At 47.3% G+C, this 27810-nt stretch overlaps 1 protein-coding gene across 4 annotated transcripts in view; it reads left to right on the top strand.

Moving 5' to 3' along the window:
* The window catches only part of KIAA0825 (KIAA0825 ortholog), a 2250404-nt gene that overhangs the window by 1160846 nt on the left and 1061748 nt on the right, over nt 1–27810 (top strand). For all 4 annotated transcript variants that reach the window (XM_078675385.1, XM_078675384.1, XM_078675383.1 and 1 more), the window contains exon 12: nt 5984–6094. In XM_078675385.1, coding sequence (XP_078531511.1) covers nt 5984–6094 — 111 coding nt within the window. The remainder of the gene's footprint in view (nt 1–5983; nt 6095–27810) is intronic.

Genomic DNA, 27810 nt, shown 5'->3' with positions numbered 1-27810 from the left:
AGCGCTTAATATAGGCAGTCAATAGCGCTTACACCAATAGACTATAGCACTTTCAGGGGCACAGCAGATGACAGCCTTAGCGCTGGGGCCAAATTCAGGCAGTTCTGGAGGCTAGCGCTTCAGCAGTAGCTGACTTTAAATAGAGGCAGTTCACAGGTCAAGCCACACAACAGTGGCAGGTTAGCGCAGGGGCCCCCAGGTGGCGTCAGGGGGCACAGGGAGCAACACAGCACCAACCTGGGTAGTTCCTCAAAAGTCCTGTGGTGATTTAGTTTTCTTCTTGGCGTGATGTTTCTTGCGCCCTTAGTTTAGTTGCTTGGTTTCTTGTTCCTTGAAGGGGGGGATAAATTGGTGGCTGGTGTTCCAAGTTCTTCTCAGCCAATCCCTTTAAGTGGTCGCTGGGGGTTCCCTGCCGCGGGGTTAGGTCAGTGGGGGGGTTACAGGAGTCCTCAATACTTGAAAGGCAACACCTAGGCCCTGTCTCTTCCAGTATCATAAGACCCTGTCCTGACCCCCACTGCCTATCCTCCTGCGTAGGTTCTTCCCCAGGTCTTCCCCTCAGTCTCTCTCCAGAAAGTTTCCCTCCCTTTTCTTATATACTGCCAGTTGACAGTTGGTAGTGGCAGTTGGTGTCACCTCACCTCTTCCAGAAGGTTCCAGAGGCTTCCAGGAGGTTCCACCATTCTACCTGTGGGCAGGCTGGCAGGCTAGTATGGTTACATTGTTTGGAGGGGTTCCAGCCAGGCCCTGGCCACTAGAATGCGCCCACTAAACCACGCTGCAGCAGCAGTGGTCAGTGGCAGCCATGTTAGGGGTATAAGTCACCTGCACCTTAACATCATTTTCACAGTACACAGGGCTTTCCTCACTACACAAGGCCTATACATTGTTGTTACCATGAGGGCATTCTAAATTAAAAGGGGAATAAAAGGCGAAAATTTTTGGCGGAAAGAGCCAAGTCTCATAGTGCAGGAAAGTTGAGCTCCACAAAATGCAAGTTTACCGTTTCCAACGTTGACTCTGCTGTGTGCATGTGTACTGTAGTGATATGGGCACATGATTTAAACAAGATGGAATCTGCCAGATTTCTTATATGCGGCCTAGATGTACACACTTACATCATCCGAATCCAAACCAGCTTGATCGTTTTTGTTAACATCCACTGATACCCACCAAGGAGACCTGTAATAGTGAAATTGTTGCCTCTGAGGGATACCAACTCCTGCATTTCTGAGGAAACTGCCCTCAAAAGTCCTCAAGAAACCTATCTGTAGCTTGGTCCTGTTTTTTCACCCTTCAATAGTTTTCTGGTACTAACAGAAGTTTACACTTAATAAACGATTGCTACTCTTTAGCCGAACCTGGTGGCCAGATAAAGATGCCAATAGATGTGTCACAATTTCTCTCTCCCTTTTCCCCTGCTTTTGTTTCTCAGTTTTAACTAGAACGTTAATTTTCCCTTCGTTATGTCACGTTATAGATCATATAACACTTTATTTTCCATATCCCTGGTCTTCTTCAGTCTTCAAAGCAAAAAAAAAAGAAACATTTCAAGTTGGCCACTGTGCGTGCAAATGTATTGCAGCCATTTTTGAACACATATATTTTTTTTTAAATGAAAACCTTTACAAGATGACATTTGGGAGAGAACAAAAACATTGCCAGAGCCAATCAGTGTCATGGGCGAGACCTATTGGCTTTGCCAGTGCTCATCCTTTTTTGGACTTTGCCTTGTTATGGATCCAATAGCTTGGCCAGCCTCTGCCGCAATAGCATTGCTTGAAGGATTGTGCAATTTGTCAATTTTCTTGACTATTTTATGTGTTGCTTGCTTCTGCTTGCTCTGCATGGTAATAGCTGGTTGGTCTCTTCAATACTGCCATCAGTAGATGCACACCTGAAATCTATTTCCTCCTAGAATAATGAACCTAGTAGTCAAATACTGGAGATATCTCATAAGTAACAGGATCACTTTGCCTGATACTTTACCAAGATTGGCAGTTAATTGGAGCTAGGGAAACTGATGCTTTTCCTTTTGTTGAGGGAGTCCTGCCTAACTTCCATTTTTGTTGTTGTCATATCTCTTTATTGGCATTTTGTGAGTGAGCGTACATACAGTGGAAGAATATGTAAAGGGATTTTGACAATACTGATAATGGACAATAATCAATATATAGACATTTTACATGAATGTGTATCAGGTTAATTATTAGCGATCCAAGACTCACAGACTGCATAAGTCCTATTAAGGGTCCAACCCAGGACTTACGAACCTGCAATATATGACAGCAACTCTACAATAGTGAGCAGTGAGTCAGCATAGATTAGTAGCATATTTGATTATTACCAATTGAATATCGCTACATTTGTGCCTTCCAAATGTAAGTCAGTGTGTAAGAAAAAGACATTTTGAAAAATATCATTTAAATCAAATGCTCATGTGGGTACCCACAAATTCAGAGATGTACAGATAACCACTGCTTCTAAACTCCATATCTTGTGTTCATTTCTGAAATACATAGGTTACTTTGATACCTATTTTTCACTCTACATATTTCACCATATTCAGTACGCAATGAAAAAACATAATACGGTACAGCTCAGTTGTTGGCTCTGGGTACCTTGGGTTTTTGGAGAACCTATAAACCCTATATAGCCCCACAACGTGGCAAATGTAATGGTACATTGCTTTTGTAAATCGGCCATCGTGACAAAACGTTACAGATGAAAACATTGTCACAAATGGCTCTTTTTGTATGATTTGTTTTCAATATTTCTTTATTTCAACGGTTTATTTCTTTGTGAAAACCTTGAGGGATCTAAACATATGGCCCCTTGCTGAATTCAGAATTTTGTCTATAGCTTTCCTGGATCACCCATGGGTTTTACACTGGTTTGCACCACAACCCAGAGAGTAGGTTGAACGCATACAAAATAGAAAAAATGGTGTACCTCTTTGAAAGATGCAGAAAATGTGGTGAAATATTAGGTTTTTTGATTCGGCACTGCGTGTGCCCTAAAAGCTGGGACGGAAGTGACTTTAGCACAGGAAACAATTTGTTGATGCCATTTGTATGAGGAAAAAAATCAGACACTTTTCTCCAGAGCATTTTTTTCCCCTATTTTCCCCCAAAAAAACAAAATATATATTTTATTATATTGATAAATATTTATATTCTAAATATAAATTATATTTATAATGTATATTTTGGCAATTTACTTGGTCCCCTCCAGGAGATTCATTAACCCCTGGGTACCTTTAGAATAAAAAAAACACAATATGAAAGAGAGGGTCTCAGGGGAAAATTATTTACAGACCAGCTTGCATCCTATCCCCCAATCTAACTAGCAAAAACACACACAAGGGATGCTAAGGGTCTAAAGATTATATTCACTCAATAAGTAGTGTAGGCCATGCCTCACTTCTCTATGTTGCAGTAGTATAATTATACAGGTCCTGACGAAAGCCTTGGTAAGGCTGAAACATGTTGACCATATAGTTTTGACATCTGATAGTGATATTTACTTTACATGCTATCTTCACACTGCTTTTAACTTTGCCACTATGATGGTCTCTTTTCAATAAAGTAATGACTTCGACATCATACTAGGCAATTTTAATTCATCACCTTCACTACCCCACAACTTTTTCCTGCACTGCAACCTTCTTTCCCCTCAACCCTCTCAACGCATCCTGTTGGCTCTCTCTCACTGGTGGATCTGAGGCTAGTATTCCTCAACATATCAGAGAGGTACCTAGCAGATACCAGTTTTCAACAAAAACCCAGAGGATGAGATTCCGCCGATAGGTGGGCTGATGGGTATCTTTTTAGATTTTTTTACACTTTCTCACGTAGTTCTCTATCCACACTACTTATTGAGTGAATATAATCTTTAGACCCTTAGCATCCCTTGTGTGTTTTTTTTTACCTTTAGAATCCCCAGGATGTTGGGAAAAAAGGGGCGCAAATTTGGTCTGGATGGCTCATGTGAACAAAATGTTATAGAGGGCTAAGTATGAACTTCCCCAAATAGCCAAAAAAAGGCTTAGCAATGGCGTGGGAAACTGCCTACATTGGACTTGTACAGCCATTTCCTGCGTTTGCGATGGGCCTCCATTGCAGTTTGCTACCTTTCCTCGCTGTGGTTTGTATTCTGTCAAACTTTCATTTGTGTTCACTGTTTTTACTCTGTGCATCCCTCATTTCTGTACCTGTCTGAAAGGAGTCTGAGATAACAGTATTTGTTTCTTAGTATGCTTCCACTGAGCATCTTTCTACTACACCTTGAAACTTCAGTAGTAAGAGGGAGAAATTATCTTTCCTGTCCATCATTATCAGTTTTGGCAAAACGTGTAGGGATACACAGCTATGACTATGAGAAGGTGGGCAAGTGTCACTCATCTCCAATACTGTCTCAGTCACTAATCAATCAATCAAGACATTTATAGAGCACGCCACTCACCAGCGAGGTCTCAAGGCTACTGCTCGAAAAGCCAGGTCTTGAGGTGCTTCCTGAAGGAGAGATGGTCCTGGGTCAGTCGTAGGTGGTTGGGGAGGGTGTCGCGCAGGGCCAGTCACTCGTGGGCAGTTCCACACAAATGACACACAATCAGCCCTTTGTGGGCAGCTGTTTAAGGACACAGTCACAGATGGACCGACAGTTATTGATCTTTCATTGAATTTTTACATTGCTGGGTCTAATACATCAAGTACAACAAGGCTAGGAATGTTTATGCTGCCTAACAGAATTTTGGAAATGTGTCTACTTACCTTTAAATGTAATTGTTTTTGTGGCGACCCGGCAGCATGATGTTCTCTATCCATCCTGAACGATTGTACCCAGAAACAGTGCATACATGGACATGGGGGAAGGGCCGAGGTTCCTCCTTTCTTTTTCCCATTGCAAGGTGGTCCCTGAAATGCTATTTTCAGGAGCCACCCAAAACGAGGCAAGATGTAGTATTCTTTGTCAAAAGGAAGTTCTTGTCATATAATGTCCCACAGAATATTTAAGGCCCATTCACAGCATTGCTTCAGTCAATTTTTGGCTCCTGGTTTGTCACTCTCTAGCCCACGTTTTTATCCCTCTCCATTTTTCAGGTTTTCTTTTTCTCGGTGGTGCTGCATTCCTGTCTGTCTGATGTTGCCTTATTTGGTTCCTTCTGTTCATGCCCGGCTGTTATTCACTACTCTGTATCAACTCTCTTTGAGGTGTTTTTCTGCTACAGCGTTTTCCTCAGATTGGAGGCTTCTTTTGGAGGCACCTACTCGGTGTACGCAGGATTGCTAGGCAATAGGCACAGTGAGTACCAGCAGGGTAGTTCTCAATCCTCAAAGAGCCAAGGAGGATAATTAAGGACTGGCCTGGACATTCTGTTATTTGACAGCAAAGTTACTGTACTGGAAAAGGAACTGATGGGTGGTAAATCAGAAGCAGTGCTTAGGAAGGGGAATGGAAGAGAGGTACCTACACTGTCCATGCTACCAGATATCGGTGTTTGTAGCTATTGGTCTCTGCTCTTGGGCTCAAAGAAGAAGATGTTCTACTGTCTACAGGAAGCTCAGCTTCTGGGATACAAAATGTAGGAATAGCAGCCAACTTCCTGGTAGAATCATTCACCCAAATGTTTATTTTCAACAGTAGGCAAGAAAAAATAATCATGTCACAGAATAAAATCTAACACATAGCAATATACAGTTGACCTAAATCATGTTCACTTTATTAATTTACTAAAGGACTTTAGTTGTGGGGTGAGTAAAGGCAGTTATTACTGTGAATAAAGTTGGACCAAAGCATTGCTTGATATCGGTTTTGAATTGCTTGTGTTGGACTGAAGTATGTGCGCTGCTGTGACCATCACAAAGTAATTAAAATATATATTCTGCTTTGTATGGCAAAGTGTAAACTAAGGTTTGAGGTAATTTTAAAATTACATTTATTGGAAAATGGTCCCCTTCTAAGCCTAAAACTTTTATTTCAGAGCATTTCAGAATGGCTTTGGTAAACATTCGCCACCTTCTGGAGAGCAGGATTTTGATTGGCGGCATTGGTTGTACAGCATGGAACCCTGTGTAAGCCCATCTTTGCTGAAGTAAGTAATTACAATTATCTTATGGATAAAGTTATACTTTTCCTAATCAACATGTTTTATCACATTTTATTGAAATTTTGTGTTCAATGTTAAGTACATAGGAATCCTTTACAGATTTCATTTTGAATGTACAGTGCCATGGGGCTGCACACCACTTTCAGTTTCCACGGCCTGATGGGGAACATCCTTTACAATGCGGATGTTACCCCGCAGTACCGTTACAACGCGTCTTTTACAACGCAAGTCGTAACAACGACTTGCGCTGGAGGGCGCTCAAGGATAAGGAATAGTAGATTTACTATTCCAACACCTTCCCTACTGTATGTAGGCTGGTGTTGGAATAGTAAATTTGACTATTCCTAAGTCCGCACCCCTACAGCGCAAGTCGTGATAACGACTTGCGGTGTAAAAGACGCGTTGTAACGGTACGCGTGGTAATACCACGCGTTGTACCGTCATACATCCCGGCCTGATGAGTCAGGCATGATTTCTCTTTCCCTCCCTAAACTAGGGTTTTCTTGGGGAGTTAGTTTTCTTTGGCACCTCTAGAAGGTTGTTGTGGCATGGTATAAAGACACAACTGCATAGTTCTATCCCACAAAGATCCCCACTCTTGGAACCCATTCGACAACCTGAAAATACCCTTTCTGTCCAGCATGTTGCAAGCAACTTAATTGTGGTTTTGCCTGCAGAAACGATATTACCATACCTCAAGCTTAAACGTCTTCATAGCCTCTCCTTTAATGATGATAAAATATCAGCTGCATTGCAAATAGACTTGTCTTGCCAGCTTCGTGAGCGTGCATTGATTGCATCCTGATAAACTCTGGATCCTGAGTTACATGCAAATGCTGACATTTCTCTCAGTTGTCAGTGTAAATTCGGTTGAGGTAAAACTCATCTAACTTTTGACAAATTAAACTGTTTCACCAGGGTTTTTAACTGATCAGGTACCCATCCCTCTCACAGGATACCACTTCAAAGCCAAATTATCCCACAAAATACACCCTGGCACGAGTAAATAACCCCCTTCCCCCCGCTCCAGTCCTGTGCTTGAGTGTACTAGTCCCAAGTTCTGGCTCCCTTCAATTTCTCACCATAGCACGCATTCTTTTTACATAGTCATAGTCAGCATTTTTGTGGACTACAAGCCATTTTCTACCATTGGTATAGAACCCTCCCATTTCATTCTGCACTGCCCATTCTACTATAATTCCTGGGCCTTCTGCCCTCAAGTTTTTTCTTGTTACTACCCATGACACAATCCACTCGGCTTTCTTCCCTGGTCCTCATGCTCCGTTTAAACTCCCGACCTAGGGCCTCTTTCCATCAAGGTCGGCCCTCATGCGCCTACTCTCATTCTACACCTCATGCCCTGCCTTATCCATTACATCTTGCTGGCCTTAGTCAAGGGGGACAAAAAGGTATCCTGTGATATTTGGCATCTGTGATTCCTTACCTTACCCTTACAAGGGTTTGGATTTTTGCCTGGCTATCATTCTGGATGAAGTACTGTTAAACATGCTCTTGAAGAGGTCTAATAACCTACTGTAACACGATTAAAATTGGGTGGAGGAGGTTGGGGGTCAGTAGACTGCATAGGGGAACGCACAGTTAGGTTCACCAGGAAGCTTGTGATATTTGTGTCCCTTCTAGCTTCTTCAACTAGACATTTTCTGCTTATGACTGTGACACTTCATTTGTGTGCTATGTGGAATTTCTTCTGCATTTTAGCCAGATCACTGTTGTACCGTTTGTTAGTACATGTATTCTAGGGCATCATTTTAGTCAGCCAGAGGGATGCCAGTTTGTCTACTGTGTTTGATATTTTATAGTCAAAGGTATCAACCAAGCTCTCGGAAAATGATGAGCCCCGTGGAAAATGATCGGCTTCCCATAAATGCTTTCGGTTACATAACTAAATTAATCATAAGAGACAAATGACCACTGTTCACAGTGTTCTTCTGGAAGATTATTGATGTCAGAGTCAGTTAATTAACTACATTCCACCCCCAGACAGTAGGACATTCCACGTGATGGGCAGTATCTATCCATTCTTCAGAGACTCCATTAATGCCCTTGTTGCCTCTAATGGAGTTCATTTGCAGCACCCTTTCAATCTTCAGCTACACTGTTGCCCTTCTATGGTAACTACAGCAAGCGTACTCACATGTTGCCATAATAGAACCCCTCCCAAGTATTAAACCCAATTGGCATAGGCCAGAGGTTGTGCAAGGTACAGATCTCCGACCAGCAACAGATGGTTACCACTACACAATCATAGAAGGCGTACAGGGATCACACCCTCTATGCAATATAAAACAGAGTCCAATATTCAGTCATCTGTATTCATCATTGTTACATCATTGTTACAGATGGCAAGTTCAGTGCCGGTTCATGAGACCATTTCTCATCACCAGTAACGAGAACCTCATTGCCCAGTATTTTGTGTCTCCCTCTTAAAACGTTCTACACAGATTTGGCACTATACTTGCCTCCACTAAGAAGACTGAGAGGAGATGATGTTTGTCATTCTTTTGACTACTATAAAAGGTGTAAAGTATAATACAGCCTGATAGACCTGACATCCTTGGTGTGCTATTCCCCCAAACGTTTTGCCTTTACATCTCTTGTTTACTTAAATCGTTTTTGTTGGCTTTTAGACTCTGGGCACTTTTAATACTGCTAACCAGTGATAAAGTACTTGGTCTCACTCATTTAAACATGGTACAACTGGCCTACAACTGATTGGCACAATTAATTACTTGTACATCCCTAGTAAATGGTCTTGCATGTGTCTGGGGACTGTAAATTAAATGCTACTTGTGAGCATGCAGCAGTCATTGTGCTACCCACTAAAGTAGCCTTTTAAAACATTTCTCAGGCCTGTGACAGCAGCCTATATTGCAGTTTTAAACTGCTATTTTGACCTGGCAAAATAAATCTTTTGCCAGGCCTAAATTTACGTTTTTATTACATTTGGGTCCTCCTTAAAGTAGGCCATTAAGGTTCATAGGGCATCTTGCGTTGTATTTTAAAAGTAGGACAATTATATTTACATTTTACTTGTCCTGGCAGTTAAAAACTCCTGACATCGTTTGTTGCTGTTGCAAACCCTATCTCTCCCATTGACCAACACTGTGTTACCTCATTACAGTTAATAAATTATAACATTTGATTCGGAGCAGATAGAGATATAGTGTTTACGCACAAATGAATTGTGATTTAAAATCCTCTGTAATGGTAAAAGCCTGATTTTAAGTCACAATTCTGAAATTGCCACTTTTAGAAAGTTGCCATTTTCTTGTTCTAAACATTGTTCCTTATGTCAGTATCCTGGGTCACATGACTATGAATTGCTCTACTGTTGGGTTTGTGTTTTACTTCCAGACAGTGAGACAAAAAGGGACTAGGTGTGGTCAGAATGGGCCGCCCTGCCTGATGGCTCTGGGTGGAGCTGTGCCTTGCCCCACTTACATTTCAAAGGGCTTGCCTCCAGCAAGAACAAGGGAACATTTTTGCCACCCCAAACGTTTTGGAGCCTTGAGGTGGAAGAGAAGAACTTTCCAGATATAGATTTGAGGACAATATAAGGAATACCCCAGTTTAAAGGCTGGCACCAGATATAAATAATGGACCTCCAGAAGAAGGACTGCCTTGCCCCCCAGAAGACTGCCTGCTGAGTTGGGACCGCTTTGCTCTCTGAGAAGGAAATCTAGACCTGCTCCCTTCATCACAAGCTAACCTGAGTGACTCAAAGGGTCAGTTGTCTGAGCTGCAGAGGCACATCAAGTTCAGAGGCCTCCCTGCAACTGCCCACATAAACCTGCATGAGCTCTGCTGGCCTCTGCTGGAGTGAGTTCCCGGCCCCCAAGAGCTGCCTCAACAGTTGAGCTCCACCTGTGAAGAAAGGTGAAATCCTGAAGTTTTGGTCTTTTCCTGAACGCAAGCTGGCCTGTTCACACCAAGACTCTGCTGCCCGTGACAGTTGTCAATGCGAAGCTCTGATGAACCCAACTCATCATGCTACTGCAACCGCCAGCGACGACTGTCAACTCCGGTTCTGCACTTCGCACTACAGCAATGATAGCCCGTGCTGACCGTCAACACGAAACTACAGCGATGACCATCAGCTACACCACACCTGCTCTTCAAATTACGGCAGCGGCAATCCGGGACGCTTTCCCAATTTCTTGCTGCCTCCTCCACTCCGAACTGAACTCTTTGCGATGGGCTTTTAGAAAGTAACTTTTTCAGTGGGACTAATCTGGTGTTGGTATCTGCCCCACGCTCTCTCATGGTTGGCCTAAACTTGTGACTTTTCCCCAGTCCAGCAAGACCAGATGACCAAAAGTAGCACTTTTCTGCTTTTAGGAGCTATATATATATCTCCAGTACTACGAATTGCATTTTTGTCATATTGGTATGATTTTATTTATTGAAATGTTCACTTTTTTGCTAAATTGTTTTGGAATTTTTTGTGTGTTTTGTTTTCACATTATTACAGTTTTTTTTTGTTTGAATATGTTTATTGCATTTTGTTAGGTCAGTCCGTACATCACATCACAGTGTTACAAAATGAAGAAATGATCAACGATTAGTAATGCTTGATTATAATCAACAGAGCAATAGCTACTATAGTCAATCACGTACAGTATTCAGTATGGCCGTGCAGGCCAGCATATAATCAGGGTAGCAAAGTAGCATGTCAATCTCACGAATAATCGGCATAGCAACAGCTGGTAGGAAGTAACATGGGTGGTAGTAGAGCAAGCGTTACTTCCCGACATCCACTCAGATTGTTATTCAGTCCGGAGCATAGGATGTACAGTGATAATAGCCCACGGTAGGATGGGCTCGTCTGGTATGCAATAGACATTCAAATCTTTAGTACTAAACAGGTAAACATAAGGAACAATCTGAAAAGGTAGGTGGTAGAACCAGAAATTGGGTAGTTGCATATCTTTATGTGTGCGTGTCTATGTGAAGTGGGCAGGCCAGGCGAGCGGATGCGGGCACGCGCACCGCACCAGTGGCAGTGGGGATTGGAATATAATGTCCGTCATGTGCTCAGTGGGGCGGGGGGGGGAAAGGGGGTGGGGGAGGAGGGGGCGGCGGGGGGAGGCAGGGAGGGCAGGGGGAAATCGAGCTGGGTGGGAGAAGGGGAAAGGGGAGAAGGTAGCAACGGGGACACGCATGGGCAGGCAGCAGGGTTTAAACAATGCCACTACGTAAGCACGCTCTATGAAAGGCCGCTAGAAGGCCATCCCAGTCTTGCGCTATGGGATACTTGCGGAGTCCCGCTGTTTCTTCGCTGTGTAGCGCTGTGCTTTCCGCTCGTGCCCAGTTGTCAAAGGACGTACGCCAGTGGAGTGCTTGGGGTGGGGGTCACTTTTCCAACGCCTAGTAATGAGGCGTTTCGCTGTTATCAGTCCCAGATCCCAAAATCGTTCTCGGACCTTTGTCTGTTTCGTCCGTTTGAACAAACCCAATAAGCCCGCTTCCCATGTATATGGCAATCGTCCTCCCGTTGCTTTTGACAGTGTATCCATCACCGCCCGCCAGTAGGCTTGTAGGGAGGGGCATGTCCAGAGGGCATGTAGGAACGGAGCGTCTACTAGTTTGCATCTGGGGCACGCTGACGTGGTCAGCCCAAAATATCTATTTATTTTGTCAGGCGATAAATAGGAGCGATGGACAATATAGTATTGTATAATTCTAAAACGGGCATTGCGAGGCACGTGCAACATCCCGGCCAGTATCCGTGACCATTTCATATCGGTCCAGTCCCGGCCTCGATCAGCCGCCCACTTGTCACGCAGCCGTTGCGATGGGAACTGCGTGTGGAAGTGCAACGCCTGAGCAAGCCAGTGTACCACGTGGGAGCCGTTCCCCATCACATGGAGATATTGAATCAATAGATGAGGTGGGGGTTCCTCCGCCAGTGGACCCCAAGCCTGTGTCAGAATGTGTAGGAGTGTCACGTGTGTCAAGAACTGGCCAGCCGGTAGGCCCGCGTCTCTCACTAAAGCCGCGAAAGGAAGCAGGGCTCCATCTTCAAACAGATCGCCTAGACTCTAAAGATCAGATGACGTCCAGGTACTCAACGCAGGTCCCGTGAGGGTTCCTCTGTCCCAAGGCATTCCCAGTAGTGGCAGGTTGGGCGCATATGGCCTGGTGGCGCCTGTGAGTTTCAGGGACCTGACATAGCACTTTCTGGCCACCGCAAGGGGCAGCCGGTCAGGACAGCGGGACTTAGACAGGGGATGAAATAGAGCGTGGATTTGTGGGGCCGTCATGATCTCATCCAGTGTAGCAGTATCACCCAAATTCTTGCCGGCCAGCCAATATGTGACCCATTGGAGTTGAGCCGCCAGATAATAGAGCTCATGGTTAGGAACCGACAACCCTCCACTCTCCGTTGCAGTGTACATGGTTTTCAATGCCACTCTGGGGCGCCCCTTGTTCCAGATCAGACGCCTGATCAGAACTTCCAGGTCTCGGAAAATACGAGTAGGGACGTACACAGGTAAGTTCGCATAGAAATACAGCAGCCTAGGTAAGGCAATCATCTTTGCTAGTGTAATGCGACTGGGGACGCTCAGCGGCAGGGAGGTCCAAAAGGACACCTGGGCTGTGAGCGATGAGATTGTCCTTGTGATATTGCCGTTCAACAGATCAGCAGGATCGCGATAGACCCGAATGCCCAGGTACCTGAAGACGGTCGGGTACCAAAGTAGTCGCTCCCCTGCCACTGTGATGTCACACTCCGGGGTGTCCGCAGCGAAAGAATACACCCCCGACTTCGCCCAGTTGACCCGCATCCCCGATACGTCACCAAAGGTGTTAAAGATGGCAGTGAGCGCACGAGGAAAACAGGTCAGATCTCTGACATAGATCAGCAGATCGTCCGCGTACAAGGACACAGAGTGCAACCCGTCAGCTAGGGGGATACCCCAATCCACTCCAGAGGCACGTAACTGCGCAGCCAAGGGTTCCATCAGGAGCGCAAAAATCAGAGGGGAGAGGGGGCATCCCTGTCTGGTGCCTCTACGTACTCGGATCGAATCCGAAAAGAGTCTACCAGTGCGCACTCGTGCCACTGGACAAGAGTAAAGGAGTTCTACTATCCGGATGTATTCGGCACAGAGGTCATATTTTTCCAGAACTTGTATAAGGAAGGGCCACTCCACCGAATCGAACGCCTTTTCAAGATCCAGTATGACACAACCCGAACGTGTCCAGTGGGACACAGCCAGGCTCTGCACACGGAATAGCCGCCTGATGTTATAGGACGTGCTGCGAGTAGGCACAAAACCGTTCTGGTCCGCGTGCACCAGTGTGGGGACCAGAGGCGCCAGTCTCTGAGCCAGGGCGGACGCCAAGATCTTGTAGTCCGTGTTGAGGAGGGCTAGTGGTCTATAGGAGCCCAGATTAAGCCCGTCTCTACCAGGCTTCAGAAGGGAGATCACATTCGCCTCGTTAAGGGTGGGTGGGAGAATGGCATCGTTCACCGCCGCTCGATACATTCGTAGGAGTTCGGGAATGAGGATCGTCGAGTAGGCCTTGTAAAACTCCGCAGGCAAACCGTCTGGGCCTGGGGTCTTACCGTTCGATAAGGAGAATATAACTGTCCGGAGTTCTTCCGCCGAGAGGGGCGCGCCCAGCTCATCGCGTTGGGCCGCAGTGGCCGTCGGCAATGGTAGGTCCGACAGGTACTCCGCGATGTCGTCCCTAGTGGCCCGGAGTCGGGAGCGGTACATATCTGAATAGTGTGTAGTAAAAGCGTCATGTATGGCCCCCTGCGTGTACACCACTGTCCCCTGTGCAGTGTGGATCGACATTATCGGCAGTGATTGAGTGTCTTGCCTAATCAGCCAGGACAAAAGTCTGCCCGGTTTGTCGCTAGCATGGTGAGTGCGCGCCGAGTGCGCGGCATAATTCAGATTTTTGAGTCTATCCATAAGTTGGGTATGTTGCGCGCGCGTGGTCATGAGCCTTGTGTCGTCACCCTGCACAGCTTCCTGTTCGCATTCCAACAGGGTAGACTCCACCCTCGTCAGTTCTCTATCCACCTGGCGCCTCTGTCCTGCCTGTGTGCCCAAACAACAACCCCGTGCGACTACATTGAATGCGTCCCACTCGACCTGCGGGGACGACGCAGTGTCTGTATTATCATCAAAATATTGAAGAATGTGAGACGAGAGTGTTTCTCGGAATGGGGCATCTAGTAAGACGTCTGGTTGCAGTCTCCATGTGGGAATCGGTGGGTGTGGGTGTTCCCAGGCAAAGTCAAGCGTGTGAGGGTTGTGGTCGGAGTGAGTGCGGCCCAAGTAGCAGGTGTCAGTGACATGAGGTAATAGATCTCTAGTAAGCATATATCTGTCCAGTCTGACGTGCAGTGTGTGCGCACCCGAATAATATGAGTACATTCGTACGGTAGGATTGCGAGTGCGCCAAGCATCATGGAGATCCCACTGAACCGCCCAGTCAGCGAATGTGCGCGAAGTACCAGCTACCGGTGCACTCGCCAGTGGAGGGAATGAGCGGTTGAGGTGAATGTCCAGTACGCACTTATAGTCGCCCTCGAGTAAGAGTGGAACACCCGGCCATGTCGCCAGCACTGTCGATAACTGCGTCAGAAAGCGTCCCTGTTCAGTGTTGGGGGCGTACACAGAGGCTATGATTATCTGTTGACCGTCCAGCTTACCCTGTAATATTACATATCTGCCTTCAGGGTCCAGTGTGCTATGAGTAAGAGCAAAGGGGGCTCCCGGTCGAACCCATACCAAAGTCCCACGCGCATAGGCTGAGTAATCTGTGGCGTGCAGTTGTCCCCTCCACCTGCGACGCAAGTTGCGTGTCTCATGTTCTGTCAAGTGCGTCTCCTGCAGCAGAGCTATCTTCACCTGATGTCGCTTGAGATATGAATATACCTGGTAACGTCGCGCGGGGGTATGCATGCCACGCACGTTCCAGGTGCAAAATTTAACAGGAGACATCACATTGACATTGACATTCCCTCCCTCCCCGTCCCCACCACCCATCCCCATCACCCCACCCAACAGCACAAAAGATGAATGTGTCATACCATAGCTCCCACAGCACCCGCACCGCCCCATCGCCCCGCCCACACACAGCAATAAGGAAGGGAAAAAGCACCAATTTCAGAAACATGAAAAACATAAACTGAATACCAAAAGGACAACAGCCGAACATGCCGCCGTCCAAACGCTCTAGTGAGCACTAACAGTTCGTGTCTTCAGGGGGGAGGGTACTGAGGTTGCAGTAGGAAGCGTACTAAGGATTCATGCAAACAGGGTGAGGGTGTAGACTTCCCCACACAGGCAGTTAGTGTTTCAATGCCCACAAACAGTAAGAGTCAGCAACACATGGTGAAGGAAGTTCAAATGGGCCGGGCAACAGGGAAGTGACAGTGGGAGTCGGCGGGGCGCACACAGGCACTCACCTCTGGGGAGGTATGCCCTCCTCGTCATGTATTCCCAGGATGCGTCAGCCGTTCGGGGCTGACAAGGAGTTTCAGCAGCGCCTGTGACCTCGCACAGGTGCCCAGGAGGCAGCTCCAGAACGGACACCATCCTCAGAGGGACATCAGCATGGCCAGTATCGTGTGGGTCAACCTCTGGAGAAATGATATCACCCTTTCCGTGGAGGTCGACCAGTGGGAAAAGATTATCATTGCATCAAGTCAGCAGTTTGCGGTGTAACGTCGGGAAGGCCTCCCGACACCTGGGAGTCTGACAGTCCGTATAAATACTCATCATCACTTGGTTGGCGTTCGGGACTGGCTCCCAGGGCAGGGTCTCCCGAAAGCGATCCGCTGATTTCCGCAACCATGCGGAGAGCCTCCTGTTGTTCAGTCTGCTCATGTTCAGGGGTTGGGCCCACTTCTGTGTCCGTGTGCGTCGAGGCCGTCACCGATGGTCTCCTGCGTCGGCGTCGCCGGGCACCTCTGTCGCGACGCATCCTCGGGGGCATCCCGCCAGGTTCGGTATCAACACCCGAGTCGAGCCAAGCCTCAACCTCCTCAGGGGTATTGAACAAATGCGTCTTGTCCTGAGCCATGACTCGTAGGCGAGCAGGGAACAGTAAGGAATATTTGAGAGCCAGGCGGCGGAGGCGCTGTTTCACTCCCAGGAATGAGTGCCGTTGACGCTGTACTTGTATTGTGTAATCTGGGAAGAACATGATTTTCGCGTTCTCAACTCTGACTTCGGTGAGCTTCCTTACTTCACGGAGGATAGCGTCGCGATCACGATAGTTTAGTACACGAATCAGCAGTGGTCTCAGGTTGGAACCTTCAGGGGGAGGTCGGGATGGCACGCGATGGTAATCTGTGGCGTGCAGTTGTCCCCTCCACCTGCGACGCAAGTTGCGTGTCTCATGTTCTGTCAAGTGCGTCTCCTGCAGCAGAGCTATCTGCACAAAGTGCTGCGAGAGGGTACCGTCCGGGAGTAAGGTTCTCAGCCAACGCTCCATGTGTTCGGGTGCCGCTATAGGTTCCCATCGCTCCGGAAGACCCGCGATGCGAATATTGTTCCTTCGGGCGCGTCCTCTGCGCGGTCCTCCAAGAATTCCACTCTATTAAGAAGGTCGCGGACATGCGTATCCAGTTGGGTGACCTTTGGTGTCAGTTCTGTCACCGCGGATTCCAGGGTGGTTGTGCGCTCAGTAAGCTTCTTGTGGTCAGCGCGGAGGTGGGTCAAATCTATGGCCACACTGTCAATTTTAGTTTCTAGTGATGTGCGGGTCAACTGCAGTGACTCCTCCAAGCGCTCCATTGCCGCCAGCATGGTGTCCAGCTTGGAGGCTGTGTGATCCTGCTCAGATGGCTTCATCGTCTTGCCTCTCACCTGTACGCCACTGGCCACGGCTCGCGTCTTGGGTCCTGTAGACATGGAAGGTTCCGCTCTGTATAACTAAGCAAATGGAGTAAGTGCGTGTGTATATGTGACTGGGATCAGCGCTCAGCAGGAGGGCAATGCCTTATGGCTGCAAGGAGAAGGTGTCACCAGTGCTCGCACCGCAAGCAGGGCCACAGAGGGAGCATAATCCGTCGTGAGATGGCACAAGTTCTAGGTAAATGCGTCACAATCCAGGCGCATTCAGGGATGAAGAAGTGTGGGCGTGAGGAGGGGGCTCTACCTCTCAAGTGCCCATCCGTCTGTTCACGAAGGCGGTAGCAGCCATGAACAAGGTCGTAAGCCCCTGTAAGTCTCTCCGCGTCGCTGGGTGTTCACCAGTCTCCCCATGCGCCACAGCCACTCACCCCCTCGCAGCACACCGCCAACAGCGTCTCAGCGGGGAGCACAGCGTGAATGGGCGGGCAGCAGGACAGGTCCAGGGTGCGGCTTCGGTGCCCCAATCTAGAGTAAAGGGGGCGAAGGGTATCTCATGCAGAGCAGGGCCACAGCAACGATCCGGGCCGGCATGGAGTGGGGCAGTGTTCAGGGCCCTCGCGGCAGTTCCGTAATGGCGTCCTCCACCGCGCCAGTACTCAGGGGGGAGCCGCTCTCGAGCTGGAGCCGGGGGGGGGGAGGGGAGCCGCCAGGCGCAACTCACCGCGTATCCCGACGTCTCTCGGTCAGGCACCAGGTGATTCCGAGTCGCAGCTGGACGGTGAATGGAGTCCCAAACAGGATCGCCGCCAAGGCACCACAGTCCCCCGCGCCCGCCGTTGTCCCTCAGCACTGCAGTGGTAAGGAGATAGGGCCCGTTTCCCAGGCCCGAATGGCCGCGAGCGCCGGTCAGAAATGTTCGCTGTCCGGGGCCCCGTGCAAGGTCACTGGGCTGTAGGGCGCAGTAAAGGAGCAGATGCGGTCCCCGGCAAACAAGTGGGGTCCACCGCCAGGTCCTCCGCGGCAGTCCGCAGCTTAAAGTCGTTCCGGCGGCAGGGGGCCCCGCGACTCCAGCACCCCCCCACAGCAGGACAATGGGTGGGGGCGATCCCGTCACGCCGCCGGAGGCCCTCCGCACACTTGCACCTCCAAGCCCCGTGGAAAGAGCCGTTGAGTATCGTCGTTCCTCTGCACAAGGCCCAGGCAGCCGGGTGGATCGTCGGCCTCGAGTGTCACACCACGCCAGGCGGGACCGCTCGTATGGAGGGCGGGCAGCAGTCACCTCCGATGGAGCAGTTCTGTAGGGGCCAGCAGTCCCAAACTTCGTCAGGGGGTAGAAGGGTGCTTAATGCAGACTCGCTGCCAGTTGCCAAGCAAAGCGGGGAATATTCGCGGAGAAATGGCCTGTGGTAGGGGAGCCTCTCACGGAGCTCTACCCAGGCACGTCATCCACCATTGCGCGCTCAGCCACGCCCCCTCACATTATTACTGTTTGTATGTTACATACATACTTTACACTTTGCCTCTAAGTTAAACTTTACTGCTTTGTGCCAAATCTACCAGAGGGGTAAGCACAGGTTAATTTAGTGATCTTTTGAGGTTCATCCTGACAAGGTTAATGATTGTTGCCTAAGTAGGACTTCTATCTCCCTCAACCAGTAACCCAGTTTCTTTCCAGCCTACCTTGCCACACCAGGTGTTGCATTGCTGTTCTTTATTGCTACATGTCTGATTCAATGGGAAGAATATAGTGTACATCAGCGTGAGTCAGTTGTCTCTGTGTACTGTAATCTCGAGGAATCCGCTCTCTGTGGTTATGCACTGCGATGACACACATCATTTTTTCTACCATTCTGTACTTAACAGAGTTACTTAATTCAGTTCCTTAACAGAGCTTTTACTTTTTTTGAAAGTGAAGAAATTCATCACGTCCTTAACGGAAGAAACGTCTAGTGAAAGTCACTAGTCCCCATCCTATAATTCACAGCCAGTGCCTCCATTCAACACTCACCATAGCTATACTTGTAGATTAGTGTTTTATAAAGCACAGAAATTCACCTGATAGTATATCTTGGGATATCTTGATGGTCAAATGAGGGAAAAAATTTAAACTCATAAGCTGCCTTAACCCAAGAAACCCAAAACAGAGAGTAAGGAAAATGTGGAAAGTCTTCAAAGCCTTCCTAGACTTCTGCAGGTTTAACTCTTGACATAGAGCAGGCGAGAGAGTAAATTACAGTTTATGGCAGCTACCACAAAGAAGACTCAACCTCCCAAAGGAACTTATGGCCTCAAGAAGAAATTTGCCCCTAATTCTCAACGAACGCCCTGGGAAATACCAGTTAAGATAGGGTCTGGAGGTACATACAAATTTGTGTACCAAGCAAAGCAATTCAAATGTGGTCCATTCGTTGACAAGCAGCCAGTGCAAAATAGTCAGGGCAGCTGAAATATCATCCATCAACTTTAGACTCAAAGCTAATCTGACAGCATAATGTTCCTACAGGTGAAGTTTGCAAATAGCACTTTAAGATAGGTCCAGATGCATCAAATTCCAGAAGTCCTGTTGCACAGAAATTAAAACATTCTGAATTTGTATTTTATTAGAAAAGTGAAGAATATGTTTTAAAGTACAGAAACAAAAACTTCCCACTGCATTAAGTGTGCTATCATTGGAAAGCGCTGAGTCGAATTTCACACCAAAATGTTTTGTCTACATGCAACAATGATTGGCTTTTGGCTCGAGATGGAAACCAGAACAGCCAATCGCAAAACCGGAAAGATATCACTGGTCATAGACTCTTGGTCTTCTCTCCATTAAATGTTAGATGATTGGCATATATTCATCTCTCGACTCTAGACAGACAGTCGTGCAGATGAGAGGCATAGTTAGGAACTGAACCAAAGACTTTGAAAATAATTTGATTGTCATCTATATATATAAAATTGCCAAATCCTACGACAGGAGAAGGTGAGCTAAAGGAATTATATCAAGATTGAAGAGAAGAGCTGGTAACATAGAGCACTCCATCGGTTACCAGTCTGATAGAGCAAGAATTTGTTGAGTTCTGAGGAAAAAGTCAGTAAACCAAGAAAGTGCTTTGTCCCTCCTGTCTAAGTATGTGAGCCTGGAAAAAAGTAGTTGGTGGTCTACAGTTAGTAGTTGGTGTTCTGCTGTTTTGAATGCTGATGACAAATCGAGTAAAACTGCAGCAGCAGGAATGGAATGGCACAATTCATCCAATATAGAGACTATCACTTTCTCATTTCCATAACCAGGGGGAAAGTCCATTATGACAGGATTTGGGTGATATTTACACTCTACATGTTCTACTAACTGGTGAAACACTGCTCTTTCTAGAATTCTGATCATGAAAGGAAGATAACAGGTTGGACAAAAGCAGACTTGTCTTGACCCAGCAAGGTCTTCTTCAGAACAGGGATCAATTTTAAAATGCTTAGGAATGCATCTAGCTAAAATGTGCATTGAGAATATTCCTAGGATGAGACTGTTCTACTAATGAAAGGCTTTTGTGCACCCTTGCTGGAAGATTATCCTATGCAGGTCCTGAAGATTTAATATGTTGGACCAAAGAAGAAAAGTCCTCCTCACTAAGAGGAGAAAAGAAGGACAGAAACTTGGGGAGTGAAAGTTCAATATGAGAGAAATAAGGCACTTATTTGCATTGGGCTAAAATGGAAGGGATATAATTAATTGTATATTTAAATAAATCAGCAATAAAGTGACATTTAAGATCTGTGACTGCTGAATCAGTGTGCCTTGAGGGTCACTATGCTCTCTGAAAATATGGCTGCAGCTATAGTAAAGGCATTATAAATGTTTTCAGAGCAAAAAACTAGCTGAGTTATGAGCAGTTTTAATAGCTTTTTTGTAACTATGATTAAGCCTCTGCCATTTACTCATAATCGTAACCGTTACGGCATTCAGTATTGTGAAGGGATTGTCTGATGTCCAATAGATCAGGAGAAAACAGAGCATTAAGGGTACAAACCTATTTTGAAGACCTTTTTATGGAGGCGATTTCATCTGGACATTTTAACTGTCCAAATGGAACTGGGCAATGAGAAAATATAAAATGTACTGGTACCACATAAGCTACTAAGAAGTCAACTGTAACATTCTTCCATTTGTAATACTGTTGTCTAAAACTTTAATGTGCAAGCTTGTGAAAAACTGCATTACAAGGGAATACAGTAGTCACCTGACCAATGGGGAAGAGAAAATATGTCTCTGTAAAGAAATGGATGACTTATCTGCAACACTGTTGTTGCTTAGGGCCTGCCGTTCGGTTCCATCCCCTGGAAGAGAAAGGAAGTCCATTAAAGCGGTCTTGTAGTTCCTGTATGGCCCATTATAGTTTTCCCTATGTTAGCCTAATTGTGCACGTTGTAGGCCGCATTTTCTTTTGCACACTTTACTATGTAAACACGCTTGCTTTTGTGCCACATTGTAGTTTCACACGGAACCTGCTTATGCTTTCGTGTTCTGTTCTTTTCCTGGGATTATTCTGAACACCACAGACAAGGTCAAACAACAATGCCTCTTGTTATTCTCTCTGGTCAGGCACTAGCACCTAGACACAACACGAGAACGGAGCTGCTGTTTTTGAGCGCACATGCCTTGACATGTAACTGAGCACAAGAGTTTAAGAAAATACACTAAGCGAGGGTTCTGTGACAAGTTTGCTATGTCAGCTGAGATGTAGAGAGTCCATCTGTGTATGCTAAGGTACAGGGTCCGCCACTAATCCCAGACATCTTTGCTTTATAATCATTTAGTTTTGGTACAAGGGGAAGTGGGTTTCGGCTACTCTGTCTTATAACATAATAGGGATTTTTATAATACATGGTTTATTGACCATGCTCACAGTATTTTTGGTATGCATTTGTTTTCCAATTGTGGCACAAATACTCCATTTTAGGACACAATAGTTAAAAAAAATATCCCTTCATGCCTCTTGGTTATCTAATTGTGGATGGGTACAAGTGAGAGAGCAAAAGGGTGTGTCCTGTTACCACGATCCCTGAGAGAGTCGAGAGTGTTGTGTTCTGGGGTGCTAATTCCCTTGCTTCTCTGGTAAGGTTAGGAGGGCAGGTGATATACTATAGCTAGTTCGACTCCAGCTCATGGATACTGAGGTGTTATGGTGACTCAATGCCTACATGCTGATTTTTTTGAGGTCCCATGCATAGTTCTGTTTCTGAACAGAATCCCTGCAAGATGGAAATGGCAACGTTTTAGTCAGGTGCGTACTTGCTGGTCCCCTTAGTAGTTCTTGTACTTGCCCACAATACCCTTGCACCTTTTATCGGAGACGTCCGTGGTGTTAGGGATTTGTCCTCCACAGTTTTTAGGGAATGCCTAATACTGTTGGATTTTCAAGCTTGAATAAAAAAGTTTACAACCTGTTTGTGCTACTCTTTGAGTCCATTATAAATTATGTATGGCTCAACCCATTGCTATTGCTGTTAACTGCTGCCCAGCAGTAACTCAACGTTTGACATGACATGGAGTCCCCTGAGTGGGAGCAACAGTGATTTTTGTGGTAGAAGCGTTATTTTTATTTCTGGGTCACATTTCCAGCTGTGGATGCTAATGATAATACTTTTCATGAATATACAGCGCCCCATGCACCTGCTGCATTTCGCCCTTATGCACTTGTTGAAATTCCTCCTACGATCCGAGAACACCCGACTTAGTTTAATAGTGCCCTTCCCCATGTGCCTGGGCCGATTCAAATTAACTTCTCTCAGTAATGATAACCTGTATCCTAATTTAGGCAATTTGAATTTGGTACAAACTTGCGCTTTTGTTCTTGCCATCCTTTATAGACGTCTCACTCCATATATTTTACATACTTTGCTGGCTGGTCCAGCTAGACTTGGCCTGCAAGAGCCAGCACAGTTGCCTGCAGCGCCTGTCATTAGTGCTGTAATTGTTCATTCAGTAATGGGCAAACAGCCCACAAATCATGAGGAAATACCATTTTAGATAGCCCAAATAAAAATCATCAACTTGAAGCTGTGTTTCCAGTTACAGGAACTCAAGATAAGCACAGAATTCTCACTATGTGCTTACCCACAGGACAGGTTCTCACTTTAGCGAACTGCAATTTTTGCCACTGTTTGCACTCTGTCATTGCACACCCTCGATGGCCATTCTACCGAACGTCCTCAAACAATGAACCACATCCTGGACCTCTCCCAATCAGGCTTCAGACCCAACCACAGCACTGAGACCACTCTCCTTGCCGCTACAGATGACATCCGCACCCTCCTTTACCAAGGCAAAACCACTGCCCTCTTCCTCCTGGACCTCTGAATCACCTACAACATCCACCACACCCTCTGCGCCAGACTCAACGATGCTGGGATTCGCGACAAAGCCCTAGAACAAATCCGCTCCTTCCTCACTGGCTGAACACAGAGAGTCAAACTTCCACTGTTCATCTAAGAACCTACAGTAATCAGCTAAGGAGTGGCTCAGGGATCCTCACTGAGCCCTACCTCTTCAACATCTACATGACCCCGCTAACAGCCATAGTCCGAAGCCATTGACTAAATATCATCTCCTATGCCACCCAGTTTATCCTCTCCCTCACACATGAATCCACAGTCTCCAAGAGCAACTTCCACAACGGGATGAAGGCAGTCGCCACCTGGATGAAGGACAGTTGCCTCAAGCTCAACTCCGACAAGACCGGAATCCTCATCCTGGACACCACCCTCTCAGGCTGGGACTACTCCTGGTGGCCTGCAGTGCTCAGAACCCCCTCACACCCACTGGTCACATGCTAAACCTCTGTATCATCCTGGACTTTTAGCTCTCAATGAACTGCCAAATCACCAGTTTCGTCCTCCTGCTTCCACATGCTCCGCCTGCTTCATAAGATGTTGAAGTGGATCACCACCCAGTCCAGGAAAAAGATCACCCATGCGCTCGTCAGCTGCAGACTCAACTACAGCAATGCACTCTACACCGGCACCACCCAGAAACTACAAAAGGAAATGCAGAACATCCAGAACGCCTCCGCCAGACTCATCCTGAACATCCCACGCCGCAGTCACATCACCGAAACCGGTCCCAGGGTGCTTGTTTCCGGACCAGGATGCTTGTTTCCGGTCCAGGAAAGACATGTGTCTGAACTGGGGTGGGGGAGTGAGCTAAAGAATGATGATGGATTAAACCCAGATCAGTTGACTGGGGGTGAGTGTTTGATTTGCTCAAACGCTCCATCCATCATCCCCTTTGGTATCGCAGTCACATCACCAGCCACCTGAGAGACCTTCACCAGCTACCTATCAACAAAAGCTTTGCCTTCAAGCTCCTCACACATGCCTACAAAGCACTCCGCAATGCCGGACCTATATACCTCAACCATCGCTTCTCCTTCTACTCTCCTACCAGACATCTCCCCTTGCAACTAGCACTAGTCATCTTCCCACGGTTTTGCAAGACCATGGCTGGAGGAAGATCCTTCTCCTTCCTCCTTGCAAAGACCTGGACTCCCTGCCTCTGTACCTCATGCAGCCACCATCGCTGCCACAATTCAGTTAGCTAAAGGCAGGTTGGACTGGCAGACACAATGGGATTTGGTTGATGCGTGGCGTTCACGACACCCAGCTGGTCGGGATTACGCATTCTTCTCGAGACCGCACGAGCTACATGTCCGGTTGGACGCGATACTGTGTTCTCCATTGATAATGCCCTTAGTAGTGCGGACTGAATATCTTGCCCGGACAATTTCAGACCATAACCCTCTATTGGTCACCCTAGACTGGATGCCTGAGATTCCAAGTGTTCCCACGTGGAAATTGCGTCCCGACGCCATGGACGATCCGCTGTTTCAGGCGATGTTGGAGGACGGGATTAGGCACTATTTCGAGGTAAATACTGGCACTACCATGAGTAGGGCAACAGAATGGGATGCCTTTAAGGTTGTTACCAGGGGGCTCTGTATTGGGAAGCAGGCGGGGGTACGTAGGGTTCTTCTAGGGGATCTTGAAACAGCTGAGGGAAACCTCCGGAAGATTGAAGTAGCGAGGCCGGGACACCCTGAGCTCCAGGAGAAACTCACTACGGCTCGAGAGGCAGTCGCGGTCGAGGTGGAGCGACTCCGCTGCTTTGACTACAAAGCTTACTCGAATAGAATGCATGCGGAGGGAGACAAGGCGAGCACGTTGCTGGCATGGCTAGCCAACCCCGAGAGACGACACTTGCCCTTCCTGGCTCTAGAAGACGATGAGGGAGCTATGATGTATACACAGACTGAAATATTACAGGGGTTCACGAAGTATTATGCAGAGCTCTACAAAAGCACGGTAGCAGTGGGAAACCCAGATTTGGAGGCCTTCTTGGGCGAGCTGGATCTCCCGCAAATTGATCCTGACCAAGCGAAGGATCTGGGAAAGGATATAGAGTTAGCGGAGATCCGAGAGGCCATAAAACATATGGCTCGTAATAAAACACCAGGACTGGATGGCCTGCCGGTGGAATTTTATAGCAAATATGTCGACTTATTAGCGCCAAGGTTACTGGAGGTATACAAAGAGGCCAAGGCAGTGGGCCGATTACCCCAATCGATGAGGGAGGCACTGGTGATACCGCTCTTGAAACCGGGGAGGGAAGGTAGTGACAAAACCTCCTATAGGCCGTTGTCCATGCTAACTACGGACTATAAGATTCTCAGCAGCATATTAGCGGCTCGACTGTTACCATGCATGACCTCTTTGGTCCACGGCAACCAGTTGGGGTTTATCCCCAAGCGTAAAATAACCTTGAATATTCGAAGACTTATACGCCTCATGAACGTCGACGACTCTGAGGCACAGGTACCCCTAATCTTATCCGTAGACATAGAGAAGGCTTTTGATAGCCTGGAGTGGGACTACCTATACAATGTTTTGCGACGGTTCGGATTGGGCGAGGAGTATATAAACTGGACGAGAGTCTTGTATACCTCGGCGAGGGTGCGAGTGGGAAGGTTGATATCGCCTCAGTACCAGGTAACGCGCGGGACTAGACAGGGGTGCTCACTGTCCCCCCTCTTGTTCGCCCTTGCAATAGAACCTTTAGCATGTGAGATCAGAACGGGAAGACATTACAGAGGGTTAGTCGACAGGGATGGAAGACACTTGATATCCTTATATGCAGATGACTTATTGCTCTTCCTGGAAAATGCGGAAGCAGCCTTAACCGGGGCAGAAAGATTGTTACATAGCTTCGGAGATATCTCGGGCCTAAAAGTCAACTGGTCCAAAACGTGCATGTTCCCTATCCGACGAGGAGAGCCCAGACCGGAGGGACACCAGCTGATCAAATGGGAACCCACCTGCTTTAAGTATCTCGGTATATACATATATCATGCTCCGGAAGACATGCTGGAGGGTAATGTGGGTAGATGTATACGAGCATTGAAAGGCAACATGGCCTTCTGGGCGACGCTACCGTTATCACTGATGGGCCGAATTTCCCTGTTGAAAATGGTGGCCCTACCAAGACTTTTGTATTACTTCCGCACGCTCCCCATATGGATACCTTGCTCCATTTTTAAAGCACTGAAGTCACAGGTCTCTTCCTTTCTTTGGGGGACGGGGCGGTATAGAGTTGCCCAGAATACGCTCCTTAGACCAAAAGATGAGGGGGGACTTGCAGTCCCAAATTTTGAACTGTACTATCTGGCAGCACAGCTACAGCTGTTCACTCAGGAGGTAGCGAGAGTATTCAGGGGCCCGGAGCAAGAGAGAGAGGGGGGTACACCACGACACATATTGGCGTATATAACACTGCAGCAGAAGCTGAACTTACGTGATCTGACCATTGAGGAGCGAACGTTCCGACTTTGTTGGAACAGATCACAACGACTGGCAGGAGTGCGTCACCCGTATGCACCGGAAATCCCTCTCGGGATGTTGACGGCGTTACCGCACGGAGGGGACTGGCCCCAACTGCAGATATGGGAAGAAGCGAGTCTACAAGTTGTGGGAGATCTCTATGAGAATGAGGCCCTACTGCCCTACCAAGCGCTCCAGGAAAGATATGATCTGCCTAGGGGGGACTTCTTGTTACATGCCGCGATCACCAGGGCGATACAAGCACATTGGCGGGAGGGACTAATAGAACCCACGACATCCTTGGCCTGTCAGTACACCATGATGGTGGGGGGCACTTACAAAGCAGTCACATGCCTTTATGGCAGAATGGTACGTGAAAATTTGCCCCCGTTAGCTGCGCTGAAAAATAAGTGGGAAGCGGACATAGGTAAAGAGATTCCGGAGACAGCTTGGGCACAGATAGTGAGACGAGCCCGCAAAAGCACTAGGAACGCTCGCTTCCAACTAGTGCACTTTTTCATACGGCATAGAGCGTATTTGACCCCGGGGAAAATCCGGAAATAGTTTGGAATACAGGAAGCGGCATGCCCAAGATGTTCGGGGGAGGCAGTAGAATTAGATCACATGCTTTGGACTTGCCCGGTGCTTGGGGATTACTGGAGGGCGATAGGAGAAGTTTTGAACGAGGCAACGGGGAGACAAATACAGGTTGATATAGCCGTAGGGATACTACACTGGTTCCCACACGCCCCCGCACACAGGAACACCAGCAAATTCATTGACATTGGCCTTATATTGGCCAAACGAGAGATTACTCGACATTGGAAGGCAAGAGCTGGTCCATCGTACAGATGATGGATGAACGAATTCCTGAAATGGGCCGCCTGTGAAAGCGTCCTTAGATATCAGGTGGCGTGTAGACGGGGAGATGACAGAGCACTAGATGCAGCATCGGCGTGGGATAAATAACGGTGATGGATCAAGCCCTGATCTTTGGACTGG

The sequence above is a fragment of the Lissotriton helveticus genome, chromosome 2_1 (assembly GCF_964261635.1).
Source record: "Lissotriton helveticus chromosome 2_1, aLisHel1.1, whole genome shotgun sequence".
In the NCBI taxonomy this organism is placed as follows: Eukaryota; Metazoa; Chordata; class Amphibia; order Caudata; family Salamandridae; genus Lissotriton; species Lissotriton helveticus.
Note: the sequence above shows the minus strand (reverse complement) of the source record. Positions and strands in the feature narration are given on the sequence as shown.